Here is a 24644-nt window from a genome sequence, read left to right on the forward strand (position 1 = left end):
TTTATATTTTTCTTAGATTGAATATTTTAATATACTTATTGGTTATTGGTATTTCTTCTTTACATTTAGCCTAGTTTTCTATTAGAATGCTTACCTTTTTTGATTTAAAGAGCTCTTTATGTATAAAGGATATCAGCTTTTTGTATATAGAGTGCAGTTTTTTCTTTTATTGTTCTATTGTTTTGCCTTTAATTTCGTTTTTTAAAATTTGATTTTTTCTAAGTGATCATCTAGTTGGGTTTTAAAAATGTCAAACAATATGAAGACATGACATTTTGGATTTGCTTTGAACTAACCAGTGGTGATGGTGGGAAAGTGGATGGTGGGGTGTGGGTGAAATAAGACTAGCGATGTGTCGATAACTTTTGCTGCTGGGTGATGAGTTCTTAGAGGTTCATTGTAATATTCCCTTTTTTATGTGTGCATGAAAGTTTTCATTATATACATTAATAAGTGCACAAACAAGATTAACAAGGAAAAGGTGTACAGTGAAAAGTCTTGTTCTCTCATATCTACACTGCTGCCATTTTTAAAGCAAAGTTCCTCTTTGAACTATTGACCAATCCCAGTTCCATCTCCAGAGGAAACTTTATTGTCATAATGGTGTGTATGTAGCTTCACTTTCTATGTATTTACAAATTTATAAACAAATATTTACTTTTTTGTTTCGGGTGGTATTAAAAAACGTAAGTGGTTTTTGGTAGGCTCTATTTTGTTCTTTTTTTAAAAAAACTTACCATTTTGAACATGTTTTCCATATTAGTATGCATAGTTCCATCTCATTGTTTTAACTGCTATGTAGTATTCCATATATACAGGCCTCTAAAAACTCTGATTCAGAATGTCTGGTGGAGTTTAGGATTTTTTTTAAAAATAAATACTCCAGGTGATTCTTATCTTCAGTTTTGGGAATATTGCCATGGTTTATTTAACCATTGACATGTTTTTTTTTTTTTCCACTATTAGTACATGCATGTTTACTGTAGAAAATTTGAACATTTCAGAAAAAGTATTGACATTTCCAGTGTTTCACAGTTAAAACCAAAGCTGTGCTGCCTGTTTATGCGCACGTACTCAGTCTGTGATAGGCTGGGAAGTGGCATTGTCAGGTTTTTCTAAGGGCTTGGCTTTTAATATTTTAGTGGTTACTGATTTATCTTTTTTGGTTTCCTTTTTTTACATTTAATTCTTATATCTATTATCTCATTTAAATTTAATTTATAACAATTTTTGAGGAATGAATAACTGTATTCATTTTTTGTTTTGACTGTGCTGTGGGGCATGCAGGATCTTGGTTCCCTGACCAGGGCTCAAAACCCATGCCCCCTGCATTGGGAGAGTGGAGTCTTAACCACTGGACCACCAGGGAAGTCCCTAGACTATTTGTCTTTGAGGACAGCTGCCTTGCAGGCTCATATCTAAGATATTTAATGGTAGTGCCATTTTTTTGTAAAAAGGAATGCCTTTTTTCTAGGGTATATATTATATTTGATTTTAGTTGATAAGATGAAATAGATAATACTATTCATACAGTCTTGAAATACAGAGAATTATATATATATTAAGCTTTCATTTTTGAGAATGAATATTTTGGTGGGTAAAGTGTTAACTTTTCTAATGTTTTCAGGTACTGTTCAGGTTTTTCTAATTATTCAAATTGACTGACCATGTTCTGACTAACTTATAAATTTATATTTTTTCTCACATATTTTTCTTTTCTTCTTTCTGTGTTTAGATGCCCCCCACTGATGGATATTACTCTACATATGTTGAATGGATATCTTCTGGCATCCAAAGCCTACCTTAGTGCTCATCTGAAGGAAACAGCCGAGCAAGATAGGCTTTCTCAGAATAATACAATAGGTTTAGTTGGACAGACTGATGGCCCAGAAGTTACCAGAGAGGAATTGAAAAATGCATTACTGGCTGCTCAGGTAATAAAGTAAAATTTAGTCAAAAAGGCCAAGGGCTTTCCTGTTAATATAATCAGTTAAATAGATGGCTTCTATATACAGTGGTGACATATTATACATTCCTTTTATTACAGAAGGTATATTATAATGGTGTTACCTTTGCTTCTGAATTATTAAAATCAGGAATAATCTTCATGGCTTTATTTAATAGCCATTTTAGTGAGATTTCTATTTTAACAAAATATAAGACTTTTGTTTCTTAAAATCAAATGGTGGAAAAAATCAAATGGTGGAGACAGACAAGAAGTGTGTGTGTATATATATATAATAAAATATCAGGCAGTGATAAATACTATAACAACACAAGTAGTTAAAGTTTATATTTAGAAAAGTTTTATAACAATATAGAATTTACTGCAGCCTTAGGTAGTAATTTTTGACTAATGCAGCACATGTGAGATGATTGAATGCTAAGCAGTTTGAGGTCTTCAAAGTAGAAATGTTTTCTTAGTTTGAAATATATTTTCTGAAATCTTTTCATTGGCAATAAGGGGAATTAGAGTAATAATATAGGTCCACAATCCCTTATCTGTAATACAGAAATCCAAAAAGCTGTGAAAACTGTGGCATTTTTTTTGGTAATTCACTTGGCAGAAAAACCTGACCTGATGTGACCTCGTTTGTGTTAAAACTTGACCTGAATTGATGTGAAACTATTTATGGCCTTTATCCCACTTAATGTGAATGTTGGTATGTTTTGTTGCAGAAATATTAATACATTTGATTACAATGTACTGCCTTAGTCTCTGCTGGAGGTGTTATATAATATTACAGAAAAAAAATCTGAGTTCTAAAATAAATCTGACCCTCAGAGTTTCAGATAAGGGATTGATGATGGTAATAGCTACCATTTATATAATGCTTATTATATGGTGGGTGCTATTCTGAGTATTTTATGTATATTAACTCATTTACTCTTTACAACCAACCTATGAGGTATGGAGTATTATCTCCATTTTTACAGGTTAGGAAAATGAGATCCAGAGAGGTTAAGTGACTTGCTCAAGGTTATACATTTAGTAAGTGGGGAAGCTGGGATTCAAGCTTGGGGAGGCTGGCTCCAGAGTCTATAAAAAAAAACAACAACATAAAACAGTAACAACCCAAACACCATCAAGAATGATTATAAACTAAAGTTTACTTTATAAATGATTAATATAAGGTAACCTTAGTTTATAATTAAGTTATTAAACAGGTAGATGGAGTAATTGTTTTCTTCTATCCCAGGCAGTGGCAATCTTTCAGAGATGCATGTTATGTATTCATTTTCTTTTTCCTTCTTCCTGCTAGATGCGAGTGATTATAGCTCTCCTTTATAGGCAGGGGCATTAAGTAGATCACCCCTCAAGAAACTACTTTTCTATGAAATGGCACTCAAGCTTGTAGACTGAGCAATAATGAGTTGTACAGTTGGAATGGATGGTAAGGCAGAATCTTTCCAGAGCCTTAAAGAGCCTATCTTCAAATTAAAAGGAAAAAGAGCTTTGGGGAGTGACTTTTAGGCATTAATTATTAACCACCATCTTCAGAGGTGAGAAAAAGAGGGGAATACAAGATAGGATCCTGGGAGAAGTAGGAATTTAAGAGGAAGGAAAGGAGATTCCAGTAGAAGTCATTTTTTGCCCTAGGGCCTGTTTTGGATGACACTGAATTAGAATACTCTTGTAGTAGATGTTCTTAAACTTGAGCTCATGTATCTGCCTTAGAGATGTGTGACCACTCTGAAATTATGCCATATGTTGCTTTGTTTACATATGTTAATTTTTATGCTGAGAGGGTATACAGTTTTCTTCAGATTCTTAAAAGGGTTCATGGTCCTAAAAAAGATGAGAACCACTGGCCTATAGATTGTTCACTTTTTCTCTTAGAAGTACCTCTTTGCTTTTTGTTTTTTAAAGAAACAGTTATTTTTATCACATGTGTTCATGTGAAAATCAGATTTGGTTTTCAAACAAACTTCTCAGAAACTTCTTAAATTCACTGTGTTTTATTTGCTTGTAGGATAGTGCAGCTGTCCAGATTCTCTTGGAGATTTGCTTACCTACTGAAGATGAGAAGGCAAAGCGTGTCAATCCAGACAGCTTGCTAAGGAATGTTCAAAGCGTTATTACTGCCAGCACTCCAACTACAGGAATGGAGGAAGGAGAAGACAATTTGCTCTGTAACCTTCGAGAAGTTCAGTGCCTTATCTGTTGTCTGTTGCACCAAATGTACATTGCGGATCCCAACATTGCTAAGCTTGTTCACTTTCAGGTCTGGTTTCAAAGAATGATTCTTTATGGTTGAACTTTATTTGGGGGTAGTTTTGAAGTACTAAATTAATAGGAATCATTTAGAAACTGGAGGTCATGCAAATGATCATGGTCCTTTGCAATATGGAGAAAAATCCAGATTTTTAAAATTTGATTTCAGCCTAATAAAGTGTTCATATAATTTATTTGTATTTTAGTGCATCAGAGAGGTGAAATGCCAGGAAACATGTAGGGCTTTGTAGGCTTCTGAGCAACTGTTACATAAAGGAAGTGAAACCTTCCTTTATATTTTTATCTGTATTTGACTTGCAGCTATTTTATTTCTAACTTTTCCCCCCTTCCTTGTTGAGATAGGGTTATCCATGTGAACTTTTGCCTCTGACAGTCGCAGGTATTCCATCTATGCACATCTGTCTGGATTTCATACCTGAGCTTATTGCACAGCCAGAACTTGAAAAACAGGTAATGAGCATTTTGAAACTTTAGGAGAATTTTGATCTCCCTCTAATCTTGCTAGTTATATAAAACATTTTACAATTTTTAATACTTAAAGACCTTCTTCAGAAACATGTAATATTTGGATTTTGTGTTACAGATATTTGCTATCCAGTTGCTTTCTCACTTGTGTATCCAGTATGCATTACCAAAGTCACTCAGTGTGGCTCGCTTAGCTGTCAATGTCATGGGAACTCTGCTAACAGGTGTGTAGCCAACCGACATCAATAACAAAAATTTCTAACATAAAGTAGTACATATTTTTTCTGAATTTAGTGACACCATGTTTTCTGTGTCACTAATAGTTATGCCATCTTTTGAATTATTCTTTTTGAAAATTTTCCTATGACAAATGTGATGTATAGTGTAGAGGAGATGAGTAGGTAGGCGAGTTGTATCTTTCATTTTTGTGAATGACTGTATATAGATTTATAGTAAATATACTAAGCATTCCATATTTTACAAATGGAAATCAAGTCTACCTTCTGAATATAATTATGTCAATCGAAAACAAGTTACAATCTATTACAAATGCTTAGAATTCCAGAAAAATATAATCATCTGTATAAATAAGAGATAAATATATAAGTTGTTTCCTTAAGTTCTAAAACATACCCTAACATTTTAACCACCTTCTAGGTTGTTAAGTAAAATGGTATGAAAATAAACTAAAAGATATGAACTATAATTCAACCTTTAAAAGTTATGGCTTAGTCAATTTCATATCCTTTCTCAGTGCTCCCATAATAATCTATTCATTTATCTTTCCATCGTATTCACTTCATGTTGTAATTATTTGCAGTGGTTAAGATCTTACACTGCCTGAGTTCTATCCCAACTCTACTGCTAACTGGAGTTGAAGAAGCTTCTTAATCTCTCTAAGGTTTATTTAAGAGTTTCCTCATATATTAAATAGGTATTATAGAAATACTTTTTTCATTCATAAGATTGTGAGAATTAAATGAAACAATGCATGCAGTGCACCTATCACAGTGTTTGGACATAAGCATTTATGTGTTGGATGATGGCTGACTACTAGATTATGAGCTCCCTGAAGGCAGGGGCTGGCCGTGTCTTAGAAAACTTAGTATCCTCAGCACAGGGCATGGTACTTAGTATATTGTATAGGTCATGTATGTTGAATTTGTGTCTGTAAAATGAAAAATTCTGTTTTATTTCTTTCTAACAGTTTTAACACAGGCTAAGCGATATGCTTTTTTCATGCCAACTCTGCCAAGTTTGGTCTCTTTTTGTCGAGCATTTCCTCCACTGTATGAGGATATTATGTCTTTGTTGATCCAAATAGGGCAAGTCTGTGCCTCTGATGTTGCCACTCAGACAAGAGACATCGATCCGATTATTACGCGTAAGTAGTAACTTATTTTCAAGAGTTGTTTTAATATCTCAAACAGAAAGGCCCAAATCCTTTCCAGATTTCTTGCCTTATTTATTTTTCCTTATGTTTTTAGGCCTTCAACAAATAAAGGAGAAACCAAGTGGATGGTCTGGAATCTGTAAAGATCCATCTTACAAAAATGGACCTAGGGACACGGGAAGCATGGATCCTGATGTACAGCTCTGTCATTGTATTGAAAGCACAATAATTGAAATAATAAACATGAGTGTTAGTGGAATTTAAAAAAAAAACAAAAAAAACTTGAAACAAAAAAATGAAGCTGTTTTGCTGCATATACCCAACATGAATTTGCATCTTATAACAACTAAACTGAATGGGAACAGTAACGTCTTGGAATCACCAAAACGATTCAATTCAACATGAATACAATTTAGAACTCTCTTGAGAATTATGCTTGCTTGTATTTGATTGGCAGTTCTTTGGATCTACTTTGCTGGTATGTTTTTTTGTAGCAGCTGAGCTTTCTCTGTTGGGAGCACATTTAAGAAACTCATTACTGGAAAGTGAATATAGCCTTGTATTAAGCTTTTGAAGTGAAGAAAAACTGCCATGCCTTTGATTTTATTTCTTATAAAAATAAGTCTGTGGGTAGCCCTAGTATTTACCTGTCAGCTAGTAACAGGGTATATTGATGCAATGATGAGAGGGAGAAAAAGGGAAGGGAGAATTCAGGAAAAATTAGGAGTTTAGATACCCAAATAGAAACCTCTAAAACTTGCAATGCAAGTAAGAGTAATGCAAGATGGAATTCCTTTTCTCAAGAAATAGTATTGAGAAGGCTTTAAAAAAGGCAAATAGCTTTTTGTGAATGATTTTCATGGAATTACAGATGAAGATTTTAAGATTTTACATATTTGCTTCAATTTTTACTAATATATGAAGCCATATGTTTAAAGAGATACTTGAATAATTTGGAATTTTAAGATACTGGTTTAAGAGTGTTTACAGAAACATCTTTGTGCAGAGAAGAACCTGAAAGGATGTCTCATTTAGTTTTTTTAAAGTTTATTTTTATAATGGTCAGAGGGGGGAAATACATTGGTATCTAATTAAAGTTCAGAGCAATAAAACCCACTGGATTAAAGAGTTCTTGGTTTGTCATCAGGATTATAATTCACATCATAATTCTAGATTTTGAAGTACAAAAATATATACAGTGTTTGGACCACAGGAAAAATTAAAAGGGAAAATACTGTGTTGTGGAAGGATTTTGCAGTCCTCTTTTAGGAATGTCCATTGATTAGGTAGATGCATTCAGATAACCCATAATCCTCATTTTTTTTTCTTAGTGAAGTATCCAGTGTAGAAGGTACTTCTCTTTGCTTTCTGAGATACACCTGAATGAACGCCCCCTTCCCACCCCACTTGAAACAGACCTCTTCACTTATAAAAGAAATAAGGCAGGCTAATAAGAAAGTGTGGTTTTTAAGAAAAAAAAATTTAATTTCAGCCTTTTCACTAGCAAATAGTCACATCTTATTTTCCTCTGTGTAAAACGGGATTACTGCTGGCCCTACCTCATAAGGGTATTATATAAGAACTAATTTGTATCTGTTTTAAATCACGAAGTGCACAGTATCATCGATGAGAGTATTTATAACTTTTATTAGATGCTTGAAGTTCAATTAAGTAATTTTGATGCAAAAAATAAAAGCGTACACTTAAAAACAAACTATAAGAATTTTCATATTTTTAAACAAGGCAGTTTTGTAGTCTTAAAATTAAGTACAACTGCTCCTGTTTCGTTTTCTTTTGTTTTGTTTAAACTGAGGCTTTGGAATATCTTGTGTGAGTAGGTAACCTCTAGGAATTCAGAAAAGGTTTTCTAACTAAATGCAGTGCACATTCCTGGATCAATTTTTCAAAGACTGGTCAAAACCTGCTGTGTTAAAATAATAACATATGCTGTTTTTCATCACGTTTGTTGATGATGTAAATTAAATGTGTAAATATATTAGTAAATGTTAATATTCATGTATTTTAAGTTAAGGTTATAACATTTGTCACAATGTGATTTTTTTTATTCAAGTGAAAAACAGATGTGTGCAGCTATTTTGAATATTGGTTTATAAACATTCATATTCTTTATCAAATGAACTTGTAGTTTTTTGTGTTTCATTTCACCACCGTTAACCTGAAAGGAACAGTTCAAGGCACTGGAATCCAGGACTGTCTGGCTCCAGAAACTATGTGTATCCCTTTTTGTTACGCTACATACATCAAAAGGCAATACAAGGTGAGAGTCAGTTGAGAGCCTTAGGAATTCAGGAGAGGAAAATCAGAGTAGTTACCCTGGAGCAGTTACTTAAAAGATTTTGATATTTAAAGAAAATTGTAAAAGCAGAATAATAATTTGAAGGTATTTTTAAGGATTTATTTTTATAAATTATTCTCCATAGCACTGTCTTACCAGTATTTCATTTTTTTTGTACCTTCCCTTCATCTTTGCTTATGCATATGTATTTTCACATAATGGAATTCCATAATACCCAGTTTGGCATCTGCTTTTTTTCATTTAACTTTATATGGAAATTTTTTGCAAGTTGTTTGGATTTTATAATTATTTTATTGGCTCCAGAATGACTGAATTGATATAACCATCTCCCTATTACTACTAGACTGGGAAGTTAATGATTTTTTTCTGAACAGAATGGGCACTATTATCAACTGAGGTACTACTACTTTTTCTTACTTTTAGATTACTTCTTCAGGATAAATTTCTGAGCCTGAGATTACTAAATTAAAGGGTAGAATTTATTTTTATGATTGTACGTTTTGTCATTTTGGGAAGATATAGTAAAACACAGTGAGGCAAACAAATCAACTCGCCTTTTGCTGCTCCGACCTGCAGCAAATCTCTGTCCCAAACTGGTTTCTCGGGATGTGAGAAACTGTCTCAGGTTTTGCTTTTGGGGGCCACTAGTATTTGAGCCAAGTTTAGGCTAGAGTTTTTAAAAAACCCAACAGTTTGGCGACATATGGTTAACTCCCTACCTTTGAGGAAACTGAAGTGTACCTGACAAAGAGTAAATTGGTCTTAGGAGGGACAGGAGGCTGACAAGCCTTAAAGGAGGTACTGGAGACCTCGAGGGCGTTTCTCTGGTTGAACGTGGTATCGGAGAAAGCCTTGACCATCAGGAGATTCTGTAGCCAGCTGTCATCGAACCTTTTCGCCTAATTTGGCTCAGCAGTCTGGCAATTCCCTCCTGGGTCTTTTTGATACTCTGGCTTCCGGAAAGTTCGGAAGTTTGAATCGGGTGCCCCTGAGAAATGCTAAGAGAACTCGGCGCGGCTTAACGGTGTTTCCTCTTCGTTGGTCTACAGACCTTAAATGTGAGACTTAAGAGTTTCCAAGAAAACTGAGGCACGGATTAAATCACCTGTTTCAAAAAGTCCAACGGAGAAGGCTCTTTTCCTTCAGATCCCTGGGCTCTGCGGAAGTCCATCACTCTCGAGGCAATCGCCTTCCGGTGCCGCCAAGTAGCTTAGGCCCTTTCTTACTGCGGGGGCTTCCGTTGGGTGCCAGAGCGCGCCCTGACCTCGAGCCAGGATTGGTTGCTTGGTTTCTCGTCTTGGCGGGTGATTGGTTGTCTGAGCTCGCCCGGCGATTGGTGCTGGGAGTCGAGGCGGGTGGGAGGCGGGAATTCGTCTGCGCGAGTGTTGTGGAAGCGACTGATGAGAGCTGAAGGGCGGAAAAGGTAAAGCGGCCGCAAGCCCGCGACCGGGCCCGGGAGTCGCAGCCAGGTGAGGAAGAGGGGCTAGGACCTTTCTTCTCTGCTAGGGCTCCGCTGTGGTTGCTTGCAGTTTTCAGCTTCCTTTTCTCCCGTGAGTGGGACTGCAGTAGGCGTTGTTTGGGTTTTCCTCAGGGCGGGCAAGTGTGTCTCGCGGGAAGGGCGCGAAGTCGGCCAGGAGAGTGCCTTCTGCTTTCGTCCACCCGCTTTGCAGGCCCGTCGGTTGACTGGATCACCAGGGCCTCGGGGATTCCAGCTTGCCGAGGGAGGAGGGAATGTGAGGAAGAAAACCTGGGGAGCGGGGAGACTGCAGCTTACCTCCTTGGAACTGAGGCCTGTTATTAGCCCCGGGCCCCGCGTTACCTCGGGGCAGGAGGGGGCGTCGGCGGGAGCCTGATCTTGGTTTATCCTTTATTCAGTGCGTGGGGACGCTTCCCCATTTTGAGATGTCTGTAGCCGTAATTGGGGCGGGGGGTCGATTGGTTTCTAGGTTATATCTGAGTTACTAGGCCAGCCTTGAGCTGCTGGTTTAGATTTAGGGGTGAGATTCCACCAAATTTCATTCTCAGAGCTTCACAGAAACACACAATGTTAGAACTGGAAAAGACCTTAGAATAGTGGTTCTTAACTTCTTTGGGAACACGTAAGCTTTGGTGATGGTTGTTATTGGCTTCATAATCTGTTGAGTTGGTATTTTAACCATCTCTCCATCCCCAGATCGAATTTACCTTTTTTTCACCATTGCAAATAATTTTTCAGTTGATAACGGTGTATATCATTTCCCCTCAGTTTTCAGTTATTTCCTTAGGGTATATTTCTGGGTATGAGAAATCTTTGGACTTTCTCATACACAGAAACTTCTGCATGCAGTATCAAGAGATCACAGTCTTTCAGTTACATCTGTGGATCCTAGGTTAAGAAAAGGTGGTTTACAAGAGGTGGGGATTAAAGTAGGTCACTTCCTCTGTATCAGGTGCTGGAGTTGAGGCACATTCTGTACATTACCTTATTTAATTCTTAAGTCAGTGCCTGGCTAATTTTCATAAAAACCCTATCAGGTGGATATCTCTATTTCACAGATGAAGAAACAGCCTCTGCGAGATTCACAGTGGAATTCACATTTAGGCTTGCCTTACTTCAAAGTCCATCTTCTTTCCATTATACCCCACTGACCTTTAAGTAAGAATTATTGAGCACCTACCACGTGCCAAGGGCTTTCTTCCTTACGACAATTTTTAAATTACGGATTTTTACAGATAAGGATCTCAGTCTAGAGAAGTGAAGAGACATGATCAGGGTAACATATCCGAGTTGTTGTCAGAACCTGATGTAGAACCTACTTCCTAACTCCTGGTCCACAGCTTTGGCAGAATAAGGATGCAGATCCAGATTTGTTAGATTCCAAGACACGCTCTCAACCGCTATGAGTTATAAGAGTAGGAAATCCTTTTACTTCCATTTGTTTTGTTTATTCATTTATTAATTCCAATTTTTGTTTCTAGACTTCTGTCCTAGTCTGAGGTATCTGTTTTTCTTTGAATGGCTTTGTTTCAGTATTGTCTTTCATTTCTGTTGCAGTTAGGAATCTGAAGTAAACAGTAAAGCATGATGTCTTCAGTATGTTCTGAGTATACAATTGGTGGGGTGAAGATTAACTTTCCTTGTAAAGCTTATCCATCACAGCTTGCTATGATGAATTCTGTAAGTATTGTTCAGCAGTTATTTTAAGTCTTTATTAAGATACAGATGCTGATAATTCATAACATACATTGAGTCTGTGACTGCATTTTCTCAGATAGTAAATGGATTGAAAATATTTGCTGGGTTCATTGAAGAACATTTAACCTTTGGAAAAATAATACTGGTTGCTGCTAAACTGTATATGTCTATGATTAGGAGGTAAAGGAGAACATCCTGAAAAATGTTCTCAGCTCATTTAGAACTTCTATTTACTTTACTGAATTACTTTGAAATAGAAAGTATTTACTATCTTTTACGCAGACTACTATACTTTGCACCATAATTTTTTTGAGATATTTCAATCATATAGAAAATTAATATACAAACTTGAGTAAACCAACTTACCAGCTTTGTTAAATCTTAATATTTTGCCATATTTACTTTATACCTTGTTTATGAGTAACAAGATAATTAATCTGAATTTGTTATTTTTCTTTCCTAGCCATGTTTTTATACTTTTATTGCATATGTATGTATCCATAAACAATATAGTGTATACTTTACATTTTTATAACTTTGCACAATGATATGATATTATACTTATCTTTCTGGAGAACTTGATTTTTTTTTTTTTTTTACTTAATATTAATATTCTTCTTATTATTACTTTTTAAGGATTTATGCCATAAGTTTATTTATAGACGTACCTAGTATGTTGAGTTCAAGAGTTGGATCCTTTTTTCGGAGAGATTGCACCTCTTAAAATACTCCTCTTCATATCTGTTTCATGGATTATATTTTGAGCGGTTGGTGTCTTACTATAAAGAAAGGAGAAACAAATCCAGATCAGAAGTACAAAGTCATTGTAACTAGTAATCGCCCCTTGTTATCCACTGAAAATGGTAAATTCTTCCCTGGACCCTCCTCATAGTGGCTCCTGTGGACCACAGAGGTTGTGAACCTCCAGATGCTCTGTCCGAATGTAGCGCTGTTGGAAGCCTATGAAAGATGCAGAGACTGAAGGCGGAAGAAATGGCAGCATCCCACCAAGCCCTTCTTTCCTCACGACCTTGTTCCCTTGTCTAACATTATTTTTAAGATGTAGCCCTATTGATTGATAACTCATTTTCATTGCTGTATGGTATTCCATTGTATGAATATACCAGAATTTTATATTTGCCCATTTTCCTCTTGATAGACATTTGGGTTGTTTACATTATTTTGCAGTTATAAACAGTGCTGCTGTGAACTTTCTTATACATATTTCCTTGTGTTCCTGTGGGAAAGGTTTTGGGTGTTTACATAGGACTGGATCACTGGAGTTCGGTATCGTTAACTTTACTAGAAATTGTTAATTTCTGTACAGAGTGGTTGTAGCACCCCCACCAACAGTATCCCCTATTAAGTTTTCATCAAAGATATTAGTGTATTTTAGTTTTACAGAAATGATGGTGCTTGCATAAGTAAGGCATAAATTGCTTTTCATTTCTTTTGTGCTTGATATGGTTTAAATCTAACAATTTTAGGGAGAGATATAAAGGAATAAAGTCTAGATTTAACTAAATTCTAGTTCTCCTTTCTGCTATTGCTCTGTTCCCTGAAGTGCATGCACCTTTACTTCTTGTTGTTGTATGGAGAGAGACTTTAATGAAATAAGTTGTTTATTGATCTTTTTAAATTGTTTTTGTGTCCATAGATTGTCAGAGGATTAAATAGTAAGCAGCATTGTTTGTTGGAGAGCCCCACAGGGAGTGGGAAAAGCTTAGCCTTACTTTGCTCTGCTTTAGCATGGCAGCAATCTCTTAGTGGTAAGTAGTTGGTTGATGTCTTCAGGTTGCTTATTGGGACCTGAAAAGAATCTAATAAAGTATATTTTACCCAGAATGATTCAACCATGTTCTAGCTAACTTAAATATTCTCTTTTAAGATATTTCTTTATAATCAGTTATATATCTTCCGAAAGAGTTTCAGTATAGCAAAATATGTTCAGTTAATCCTAAAATAATTTTGAACATAAGATAGTCCTTTATTTGATGATTCACCATGTATATAAGAATCTCGGATTTTATTTTTATTATTTTTCATAGTAATGATTATGAAAATAATTAGATGATAATTTGTAATAAAGGTTGTAGGAGATGGGTCTGTCATGATTATATAGCATATCAATACAAATAATTGCTTTTTTTGAGTAAATCCTTTAATATAGTTGCTTATCTCACAACATTAGAAAATGGAATACATAAAAAAGAAAAATTCTAGTTGATCTTTCTACTTGTTTGGATGCCAGATAAGCAGAAGTTTATTGTAATATTGTTTTTATGAATTCATATTATTTCCCATAGCTTTATTTGCTAGCAAATGTCTAGTTGCTTTTGTGAAAGACTATCTAATATACATAATGAATCTGAAATACAATACTGGTCACATTTTAGTTACATAATTAGATGGCTATGTCCTAAAGTATTAGGAGATTTTAAAGTTAACCATGGGTGTATATGTGTATGTATGTATGTGTGTATATATATGTACATACATATATATGTTTTTTGAAAAGAAATAGTTGTGTTACTGGTAAGACTATTAAAAATAAAGAGTAAATATTTTATGAGCTTTTGGTTGTCCATTTTGTTTCTTACTGATGTTTATCTTTGGGGAAAATGAGATTATCTGTTAATAAATTTTTAATGGGAGACTGGAAAATAAAATTAGTAGTATTTATGTAGTGCAGATGGGAAAATAATGTCAGTACTGTTTATAGAAAATAAAATAAATTATTCAGCTTTTATATATCTATGAATTGTGTATTTATACAATGTAGGCACACATAGAACTATTACAATTTTGTATAATATTTAAGTATTGAAAATTACCTGTTTTATTTAATTTGAATATTGACTTTAAAATGTATTTTGATACATGTATCAGAAATGATCATGAAACATGTTTTTTGAAATAGAAGTATAATGTGGGAATAATTTAACGTTATGTGTTTACATTATTTTATATTAAACTTTCAAAATTTTCATTTAGGGAAATAGCAGTAATTAAGAGTATAAGTAATTAAGAATATACTTTAGGTATACTTGGTATTTTAATATATCTCAATATAAATGAATACTCGAGTGGTTGTGCCTCTGTTACATTATTAATCTTTGACTGTTATTAGATTTTTGTAAATCATGTAAATTGTTGATAACTTCTCTATAAATGTTTCTGGCATAAGTGTTTCTCACCTGTCCTAATTTGATGCTGCAGGATGGGTGACCAACTTGTCCAGATTTGCCAGGTACTTTCCTGGTTTTAGAACTGAAATTCTGAATCCTGGGAAACCTCCCAGTCCTGGGCAAAAAATAAGGTCGTTGTGCACCCTAGCTGAAGAGGAAGATTAATGTTTTTTTAATTAGAAATATTATAAATAGAGGTTATTTCATTTTTAGGGAAGCCAGTGAACGAAGGCTTAAGTAAAAAAGCTGAAGTACCATTGTCGTGTTGTTGTACATGCCATTCGAAGAATTCTACAAACAGTGACGTGAACCAGGGAACTTCATATCATTTCAACAGTCCAAGTACACCAACTTCTGAAAGAAATGGCACTTTGTCAACTTGTCAAGGTAGTTTATATTTTGTCTGGCTCTTTTGGTATCTGTAATAGGGGTCTTAATTATGGCTGTTATGAGACCTAATGTAGATAAATTTGGTTAGCATAATTGGCTATGTATTTCCACCTAATTTCTCTGGAATTATTTTGAATAATGCATAGAGTGGTCAGAAAGCCTTGGAATATTTTATTCTTGGCCTCACTTTTAACTGATTCAGACATCTTGCTAGTTTAAATCATTTTTGAGGAAGCAAGGCAAAATAACTGATATTCAGAGATTGATGTTATTTGTAGGCAGTATTAATTATATGTCAGAATTTTATAAAACATTTTGATTTGTATTGTAAGGCAAAATCTAATTAGCCTCATTCATTCTTGATAAGTTTGCCTGGACTTCCGAGACCAGTATCCTATATGAGAATCAGGTATGTTTCACATATGATCCTTAGATGTTCTTACTAGATTTATTTAAGAGATATATATTATCAATAACGTAAGATTATTAATTTAAAGAATACTTCTTTTGCTTTGACTGTATGGAAAAGATTGACCATTACTTGCCTAAGCCAGAAACCTAGGAGACATCCTGTACACTTTGCTATTCCTTATTCCTCCATGCAAGTCTCCACCTCCATTGGTAACTTCCCTAGTACAAACTACCATTTGCTCTTTAGACCGTGTAATAACTCCTTTCCTGCTTTCAGTCATGCCATTCCTTAACTAATCGCTGGCAGTGAGAAAAGAGGTTGCCATGACTGGCTCAAGTCTAAACAGTATCCACTTCCTAAAACCAAGGATCGAGTTGTCTTCCTCTAAAGCACATGACTGTGTGGAGGATGGTAGCTGCTTGAACCGAAGCGTGAGTCTTTTAGGAATGAGGAAGAGGAAGTGGAATAGATGCCGAAGAGGTGATGCCAATAGTGTTGTCTACTCGGTTTTGAACCTTAAACATTTTGGGCTTTCTTTCCGTTCTTTCAAAGGGTCATGCTTTCTGCTGCCTGCAGAGCCTTTGCTTGGGTTAGTGTCTCTTCTGAGGAAAATTCCATCTTCAACTTGTTGTCCTGCTCTTCCTTTAGCTCTCAGCTTAGATGTCACTTCTTTAAGGCAGCCATACTGATCTTTCCGTCACACTACGTTTGGTTTCCCTATTGTATTCTGTCATCTCACTGTGTACCTCTCTTTCATAGCGCTTGTTACAATTTGTATTATCCACATGTCTGTGTGCATCTTTTATTAATCTCTGCTTCCCCTAGCAGACTGTATACTCCATGAGGTCAGGAACTGTGTCAGTTTGCTCACCATTGCATACCTAGCAGTGCCTGGCATATAGTAGGAGCTAGATAAATATTTGTTGTATGAATGAATGGAATTGATTTTAAGCTAATTATTAATATAAGAACTCTTGGCTTATAATGTTTATGTACAACCTGTATTTTTTTTTAAAGACAGCTTTACTGAAATATTCTTGACATAACAGACTCTATATATTTAAATGGTACATTTTGATAAGGTTCGACGTAAGAGTATTTCCCTGAAACTTTCACTAACATCAAGATAGTGAATATATCCATCAGCTTCAAAAGTTTTCTCACGCCCCTTTATTATCCCTCCTTTCCACCATTTTATAATTTATCCTCCCCAAACAGCCACTGAGTGTTTTCTGTCACTGTACATTCGTTTGCATTTTCTAGAGTTTATATGAATGAAATAATACAGTTTGTATACTTATTTTGCCTAGCTTCTTTCACTTAACATAATTCTTTTAAAATTCATCCATGTTGTTGCATGTATCAACAGTTGGTTCTTTTTTATTGCTGAGTAATATTCTATTGTATGGATATACTGCAAATTGTTTATGCAGTCACCTGTTGATGTGTATTTGTGTTGTTTCTAGTTTCTGGTTGTTACAAATAAAGCTGCTGTGAACATTTGTGTTTAAGTCGTTGTTATGGACATGTGCTTTCACTTTTCTGGGTAAATACCTAGGAGTGTAATGACTGGATCACTTACGTGTAACTTTAAGAAACTTCAAAACTGTTTCCCAAAGTAGTTATGCCATTTTACATTTCCACCAGCAGTGTATGAGAGTTCCCATTTCTCTGCATCCTTGCCAGCACTTGGTATGGTAAATCTTCTTAGCCATTCTAATAAGCTTATAGTGGTATCTTATTGTGGTTTTATTTTGCTTTTCCCTAATGACTTGTGATGTTGAGCATCTTTTCATGTGCTTATTAGCCATTTGTATATCTTCTTTGATGAAATGTCTGTTGAAATCTTTTGCCTGTTTATTGTTTTTTTCTTATTGTTAAGTTTGGGTTTTCTTTATATATTTTTGAGTACAAGTTTCTTTTTTTAATCAAGTATAGTTTTAGGTTTTACTTTTAAGTCTAAGAGTAATTTTTGTATACGGTGTGAGATGTGGATCCAAGTTCGTTTATTTTGAGTATGAATATCTAATTGTTTGGCAACATTTATTGAAAAGGCTACCCTTTGTCTGCTGCATTGCCTTTGTGCCTTTGTAAAAAATCAGTTTTCAATAAACTTGAATTTTAATATAATTGTGAGTTTGAGTTGTTTAGAGTAGTCTCTTCAAGGATCAGATGGGGTAAATCTGGGTTGTATTCTGATGCTCTCTTTACATTTTTAAGTAAATTCTTTAAAAATATAACCTAAATACAGAAAAATGCACAAATTCTATGTGTATAGCTTGATGAATTTTCACAAAGTAAACACACTCGTGTAACTACCACTAGATGAAAAATAGGACATAGCCAACACCCCAGTGGCACTTCTCATGTTCTTTTCCTGTCACTATTCTCTCTCTCCACAGGTAGTAGCTATCCTCCCTCTGTCACCATTGATGAGTTTTGCTTCTTTATAGAAATGGAATTATATCTGTACTCTTGTGTCTGTCAGCTTTTGCTTAACATATTTCTCAGATTCATTTGTGTTGTATATAGCAGTAGTTATTAATGCTGTATTTTATGGTATATAATAAATTATATGCCATAATTTATTATTTCATTCTACAATTGTTAGACATTTGGGTGGTTTCTAATTTTGGTTATTAAAGCTATTATGAACATTCTTGTTCATTCTGGTACAGATAGGTAAACACTTTCTATTAGATATAGATCTAGGAATGGAATTGCTGGTCAGAGTGTATGCATACGTTGAACTATAGTAGATACTGCCAACGTTTTCCAAAATGGTTGAACCAATTTATTCATCCCCCCCGCCCCGCAACTCTACATCTAGTAGTATATGGAAGTTACATTGTTCATCATTCTTTTATTTTTAATTTATTTTTTATTTTTGCCTGCGTTGGGTCTTTGTTGCTGCTCGCGGGCTTTCTCTAGTTGTGGCAAGTGGGGGCTCCTCTTTGTTGCAGTGTGCAGGCTTCTCATTGTGGTGGCTTCTCTTTGTTGTGGAGCACAGGCTGTAGGTGCGCAGGCTTCAGTAGTTGTGGCACGTGGGCTCTAGAGCGCAGGCTCAGTAGTTGTGGCACACGGGCTTAGTTGCTCCATGGCATGTGGGATCTTCCCGGACCAGGGCTCGAACCCGTGTCCCCTGCATTGGCAGGCAGATTCTTAACCACTGCGCCACCAGGGAAGCCCCCAGCATTCTTATTAGCACTTGATATTCAAGTCTTTTTAAGTTTTAGTCGTTATGGTACCTGTGTGTTGTTCTCGTGAATTTTAATTGTTATCTCTCTGGTAACTAATGAGGTTGATCATCTTTTTTTTTTTTTTTAATCTTTATTGGAGTATAATTGCTTCACAATACCATGTTAGTTTCTGTTGCACAACAAAGCAAATCAGCCATATGCATACACATGTCCCCATATCCCCTCCCCCTTGAGCCTCTCTCCCATCCTCCCTATCCCACCCCTCTAGGTCATTGCATAGCACCTAACCAATCTTCCTGTGCTATGCGGCTGCTTCCCACCAGCCAACTATTTTACGTTCGGTAGTGTATGTATGTCGATGCTACTCTCACTTTGCCCCAGCTTTGCCCTCCCATCCCATGTCATCAAGTCCATTCTGTATGTCTACTTCTTTATTCCTGCCCTGCAACTAGGTTCATCAGTACCATTTTTTTTTTTTAGATTCCATATACATGTGTTAGCATACAGTATTTGTTTTTCTCTTTCTGACTTACTTCACTCTGTATGACAGACTCTAGGTCCATCTACCTCACTACAAATAACTCCATTTCATTTCTTTTTATGGCTGAGTAATATTCCATTGTATATATGTGCCACATCTTCTTTATCCATTCATCTGTCAAAGGACATTTAGGTTGGTTCCATGTCCTGGCTATTGTAAGTAGTGGGATTGCTGGGTCATATGGTAGTTCTACTTTTAGTTTTTTACTAAAAGTGAATACTGTTTTCTGTAGTAGTTGTATCAATTTACATTTACATTTTTACATATCAATTTACATTCCCACCAATAGTGTAGGAGGGTTCCCTTTTCACCACACCCTTTCCAGCATTTACTGTTTCTAGGTTTTTTTTTTTTTTTTTTTTTTGCGGTATGTGGGCCTCTCACTGTTGTGGCCTCTCCCGTTGCAGAGCACAGGCTCCGGGCGCGCAGGCTCAACGGCCATGGCTCACGGGCCCAGCCGCTCCGCGGCATGTGGGATCTTCCCAGACCAGGGCACGAACCCGTGTCCCCTGCATCGGCAGGCGGACTCTCAACCACTGCGCCACCAGGGAAGCCCCTCTAGGTTTTTTGATAATGGCTATTCTGACCAGCGTGAGGTGATATCTCACTGTAGTTTTGATTTGCATTTCTCCAATAATTAGTGATGTTGAGCGTCTTTTCATGTGCCTCTTGGCCATCTGTATGTCTTCCTTGGTGAAATATCTATTTAGGTCTTCTGCCCATTTTTTTTTTTTTTTTTTTTTTTTTTTTGTGGTACGCGGGCCTCTCACTGTTGTGGCCTCCCCCGTTGCGGAGCACAGGTTCCGGAAGCGCAGGCCCAGCAGCCATGGCTCACGGGCCCAGCCGCTCCGCGGCACGTGGGATCCTCCCAGACCGGGGCACGAACCCGTGTCCCCTGCATCGGCAGGCGGACTCTCAACCACTGCGCCACCAGGGAAGCCCTTCTGCCCATTTTTTAACTGGATTGTTTGATTTTTGATATTGAGCTCCCAAGAGCTGCTTGTATATTTTTGAGATTAATCATTTGTCTGTTGTTTCGTTTGCAAATGTTTTCTCCCATTCTGAGGGTTGTCTTTTTGTCTTGTTTATGGTTTCCTTTGCTGTGCAAAAGCTTTTAAGTTTAATTAAGTCCCATTTGTTTATTTTTGTTTTTATTTCTGTTACTGTAGGAGGTGGGTCAAAAAAGACCTCGCTGTGGTTTATGTTAAAAAGTGTTTTTCCTATGTTTTCCTCTAAAAGTTTTATAGTGTCTGGTCTTACATTTAAGTCTTTAATTCATTTGGAGTTTATTTTTGTGTATGGTGTTAGGAAGTGTTCTAATTTCATTCTTTGACATGTAGCTGTCCAGTTTTCCCAGCACCACTTATTGAAGAGGCTGTCTTTTCACCGTTGTATGTTCTTGTCTCCTTTGTCATAAGTTAGGTGCCCATATGTGCATGGGTTTATCTCTGGGCATTCTATCCTGTACCATTGATCTATATTTCTCTTTTTGTGCAAGTACCATACTGTCTTGATTACTGTAGTTTTGTGGTATAGTTTGAAGTCGGGGAGCCTGATTCCTCAAACTCTGTTTTCTTTCTCAAGATTGCTTTGGCTATCGGGGGTCTTTTGTGTTTCCATACGAATTGTAAGATGTTTTGTTCTAATTCTGTGAAGAATGCCATTGGTAGTTTGATAGGGATTGCATTGAATCTGTAGATTGATTTGGGTAATATAGTCATTTTCACAAGGTTGATTCTTTCAACCCAAGAACATGGTATATTTCTCCATCTGTTTATGTCATCTTTGATTTCTTTCATCAGTGTTTCATAGTTTTCTGAGTTCAAGTCTTTCGCCTCCTTAGGCAGGTTTATGCCTAGGTATTTTTCTTTTTGTTGCAATGGTTAATGGGAGTGTTTCCTTAATTTCTCTTTCTGATTTTTCGTCATTGGTGTATAGGAATGCCAGAGATTTCTGTGCATTAATCTTGTATCCTGCAACCTTACCAAATTTGCTGATTAGTTCTAGTAGTTTTCTGGTGGCATCTTTAGGATTTTCTATGTACAGTATCATGTCATCGGCAAATAGTGACAGTTTTGCTGCTTCTTTTGCCATTTGTATTCCTTCTGTTTCTTTTTCTTCCCCGATTGCTGTGGCTAGGACTTTCAAACTATGTTGAATAAGAGTGACGAGAGTGACATCTTTGTCTTCTTCCTGATCCTAGTGGAAATGCTTTCAGTTTTTCACCATTGAGTATGATGCTTCCTGTGTGTTTGTCATATATTGTCTTTATTATGTTGAGGTAGGTTCCCTCTGTGCCCATTTTGTAGAGAGTTTTTATCATAAATGGATGTTGAATTTTGTCAGAAGCTTTTTCTGCATCTGTTGAGATGATCATATGGTTTTTAATTTGTTAATGTGATGTATCACATTGATTGATTTGCATATACTGAAGAATCCTTGCATCCCTGGGATAAATTCCACTTGATCCTGGTGTATGATACTTTCAGTGTGCTGTTGGATTCTGTCTGGTAGTATTTTGGTCAGGATTTTTGCATCTATGTTCATCAGTGATATTGGTCTATAATTTTCTTTTTGTGTAGACTTTTTGATGATGGCCATTTTGACTGGTGTGAGGTGATATCTCATTGTAGGTTTTTTTTTTTTTTTGGCCACCCTGCATGGCTCATGGGATTTTAATCCCCCGACCAGGGATTGAACCTGGGCCCTCGGCAGTGAGAGTGCAGAGTCCTAACCAGTGGACTGTCATTGTAGTTTTGATTTGCATTTCTCTAATAATTAGCGATGTTGAGCATCTTTTCATGTGCCTCTTGGCCATCTGTATGTCTTCTTTGGAGAGATGTCTGTTTAGGTCTTCAGCCCATTTTTTTGACTGGGTTGTTTCTTTTTTTGATACTGAGCCACATGAGCTGTTTGTAAATTTTGGAGATTAATCCCTTTTTGTTTGCATCATTTGCAAATATTTTCTCCCATTCTGCAGGTTGTCTTTTTGTTTTGTGTATCGTCTCCTTTGCTGTGCAAAAGCTTTTGAGTTTAATTAGGTCCCTTTTATTTTTTTTAGCATCTTTATTGGGGTATACTTGCTTTACATTGTTGTGTTAGTTTCTGCTGTATAACAGAGTGAATCAGCTATATGTATGCATATATCCCCATATCCCCTCCCTCTTGCATCTCCCTCCCACCCTCCCTGTCCCACTCCTCTAGGTGGTCACAAAGCACTGAGCTGATCTATGAGTCTGCTTCCCGCTGGCTATCTGTTTTACATTTGGTAGTGTACATCCATTTGTTTATTTTTGTTTTTATTTCCATTACTCAGGGAGATGGATTGAAAAAGATATTTCTGCGATTTATGTCAAAGAGTGTTCTGCCTGTGTTTTCCTCTAAGAGTTTTATAGTATCCCGTCTTACATTTAGGTCTTTAATCCATTTTGAGTTTATTTTTGTGTATGGTGTTAAAGAATGTTCTAATTTCATTTTCTTACATGTAGCTGTCCAGTTTTCCCAGCACCATTTATGGACTTCCCTCTTGAAAGCATATTTCTAAAAATGTTTGCTGTATCTTTGTTAAAGTATACTGAGCGGTAAATAAGTGCTTTTAAAGATGTTTAGCATTTCCTATTTTAAACTATGTTATGAAGTTTTTAGAAATAAGTCTTAACATCTGTTTTAAAGTTGAAGCATAGTTTATTTACAATATTATCTTAGTTTTGGGTGTACAGCATAGTGATTCAGTATTTTTACAGATTAAAGTCTTACATCTTGATTTCAATTTTTTTCTAAAAATATTACCTAAATGTAAGTTATTTATACTAATTTTTAATGACTTCTTATATAAGACTCTCCTGAAAAAACTACACTGGCTGCAAAGCTATCTGCTAAGAAACAGGCATCCATGTACAGAGATGAAAATGATGATTTTCAAGTAGAGAAGAAAAGAATTCGACCCTTAGAAACTACACAGCAGGTAAACAGTTTATTGGCAGTGGAATAATCCCATTAGTTATAGCTGAACAAGGTAGTCAAGTATCAATCATTTTTCAGTGGCATCTGTAGAGATTATTTTGGGTAGTGTCAGCTATGAATTAAATGGTAAATTATTATAATTTCATTGTATAGAGTTACTCATTACAAAGGAGTTTATTATAGTAAATTATTCACAGTAGCATGTCATTAAAGTGAAACTGACGGGTGCTTTCTTATATATATGGAATTTGACAACAAAATATTTACTTAAGGCATGTATCAGTAACAGAGCTACTTTGTACTTTTTAAATCCTGTTGTTTTTATCTAATAATGGCATTTTCTTTTGGCCAATATACCTCTGATATGAATATTTAGGTCACAGATACTTTTGGTATTGATAGTTTTAATGTAATCACAAGGTTTACTGTTATTTATTGAGTTTTTAATATCAATACATTATAAAATGTTTATTTCTAAAAATTATTGAAGAACCTAAATTATTAGAAATTTTAAATGAAATGTTTTCGTAGGTGAAAACAATTTCTCATAGAGTTCATGGCATTGAGGTAAGGATGGACTTTAATAGACTTAGTTACAAATAAAAAAGATTATTAGTTAATTAACATGTCCTTTGTAGATAATTGTATATTTTTAATTGAATATACTCAAAAGGTGTTTGCATTTTTATGTAGTTTATCTGTTCCATTTACAACCTTTATTAACTTCCATGATTAAACCCTGTTTTTAGAAATAGAATGAAATTGTTTTCTAGTTTTATATTTGGAAAATCACCAATTACAAATGAAGTATCTCTAGAGATTTCTTTCCCCCAAAATGTGTACTTAGAGTTGGATGTTGTGAGGTAGAGCTCAACATATAGCATTTATTCCCTGACTTCACTGGCTCTCATTTCTTTTTTGTAGGAACGGAATTATCGACAGAAATGCTTCTTTTCCTCTTTATAATTTAAGTAAATAGGTTTTGGCAAGTAAGAAAAAGCATAGATAGTTTGGAAAGAAAACAGTGGTGTTTATAAAAGAAATTTAGTCAAATATAATTTGGATTATCAAATATTTAGTAAGTAATATAATAATAGTAATCAAGTAATTTATTCCATCAGGTAGGAAATAATGAATATTTACATTTAAAGTTTTTTTTTTTTTTTTTTTTTTTTTTTTTTTTTTTTTGCGGTAGGCGGGCCTCTCACTGTTGTGGCCTCTCCCCTTGCGGAGCACAGGCTCCGGACACGCAGGCTCAGCAGCCACGGCTCACAGGCCCAGCCGCTCCGCGGCATGTGGGATCTTCCCAGACCGGGGCACGAACCCGTGTCCCCTGCATCGGCAGGCGGACTCTCAACCACTG

General features: G+C 35.7%; 2 protein-coding genes across 10 annotated transcripts in view; both read left to right on the forward strand.

Annotated features, from left to right (window-relative positions):
* Window positions 1–8230, forward strand: part of INTS2 (integrator complex subunit 2) — a 53162-nt gene extending 44932 nt beyond the window's left edge. For all 5 annotated transcript variants that reach the window (XM_081220013.1, XM_081220012.1, XM_081220011.1 and 2 more), the window contains exons 20-25: window positions 1736–1934; window positions 3975–4226; window positions 4580–4687; window positions 4821–4926; window positions 5910–6086; window positions 6190–8230. In XM_081220013.1, coding sequence (XP_081076139.1) covers window positions 1736–1934; window positions 3975–4226; window positions 4580–4687; window positions 4821–4926; window positions 5910–6086; window positions 6190–6359 — 1012 coding nt within the window. In that variant the 3' untranslated portion in view covers window positions 6360–8230. The remainder of the gene's footprint in view (window positions 1–1735; window positions 1935–3974; window positions 4227–4579; window positions 4688–4820; window positions 4927–5909; window positions 6087–6189) is intronic.
* A 1564-nt stretch (window positions 8231–9794) lies between these two features.
* Window positions 9795–24644, forward strand: part of BRIP1 (BRCA1 interacting DNA helicase 1) — a 187126-nt gene continuing 172276 nt past the window's right edge. For all 5 annotated transcript variants that reach the window (XR_014014065.1, XM_081220416.1, XM_081220413.1 and 2 more), the window contains exons 1-5: window positions 9795–9881; window positions 11447–11569; window positions 13245–13356; window positions 14989–15162; window positions 23155–23282. Coding sequence is in view for 4 of the 5 variants with exons in the window: in XM_081220416.1 (XP_081076542.1) it covers window positions 11474–11569; window positions 13245–13356; window positions 14989–15162; window positions 23155–23282 (510 nt within the window). In the remaining variant the exon portion in view is untranslated. The remainder of the gene's footprint in view (window positions 9882–11446; window positions 11570–13244; window positions 13357–14988; window positions 15163–23154; window positions 23283–24644) is intronic.

Source organism: Mesoplodon bidens (assembly GCF_964165515.1).
Source record: "Mesoplodon bidens genome assembly, chromosome: 19".
Taxonomy (NCBI): Eukaryota; Metazoa; Chordata; class Mammalia; order Artiodactyla; family Ziphiidae; genus Mesoplodon; species Mesoplodon bidens.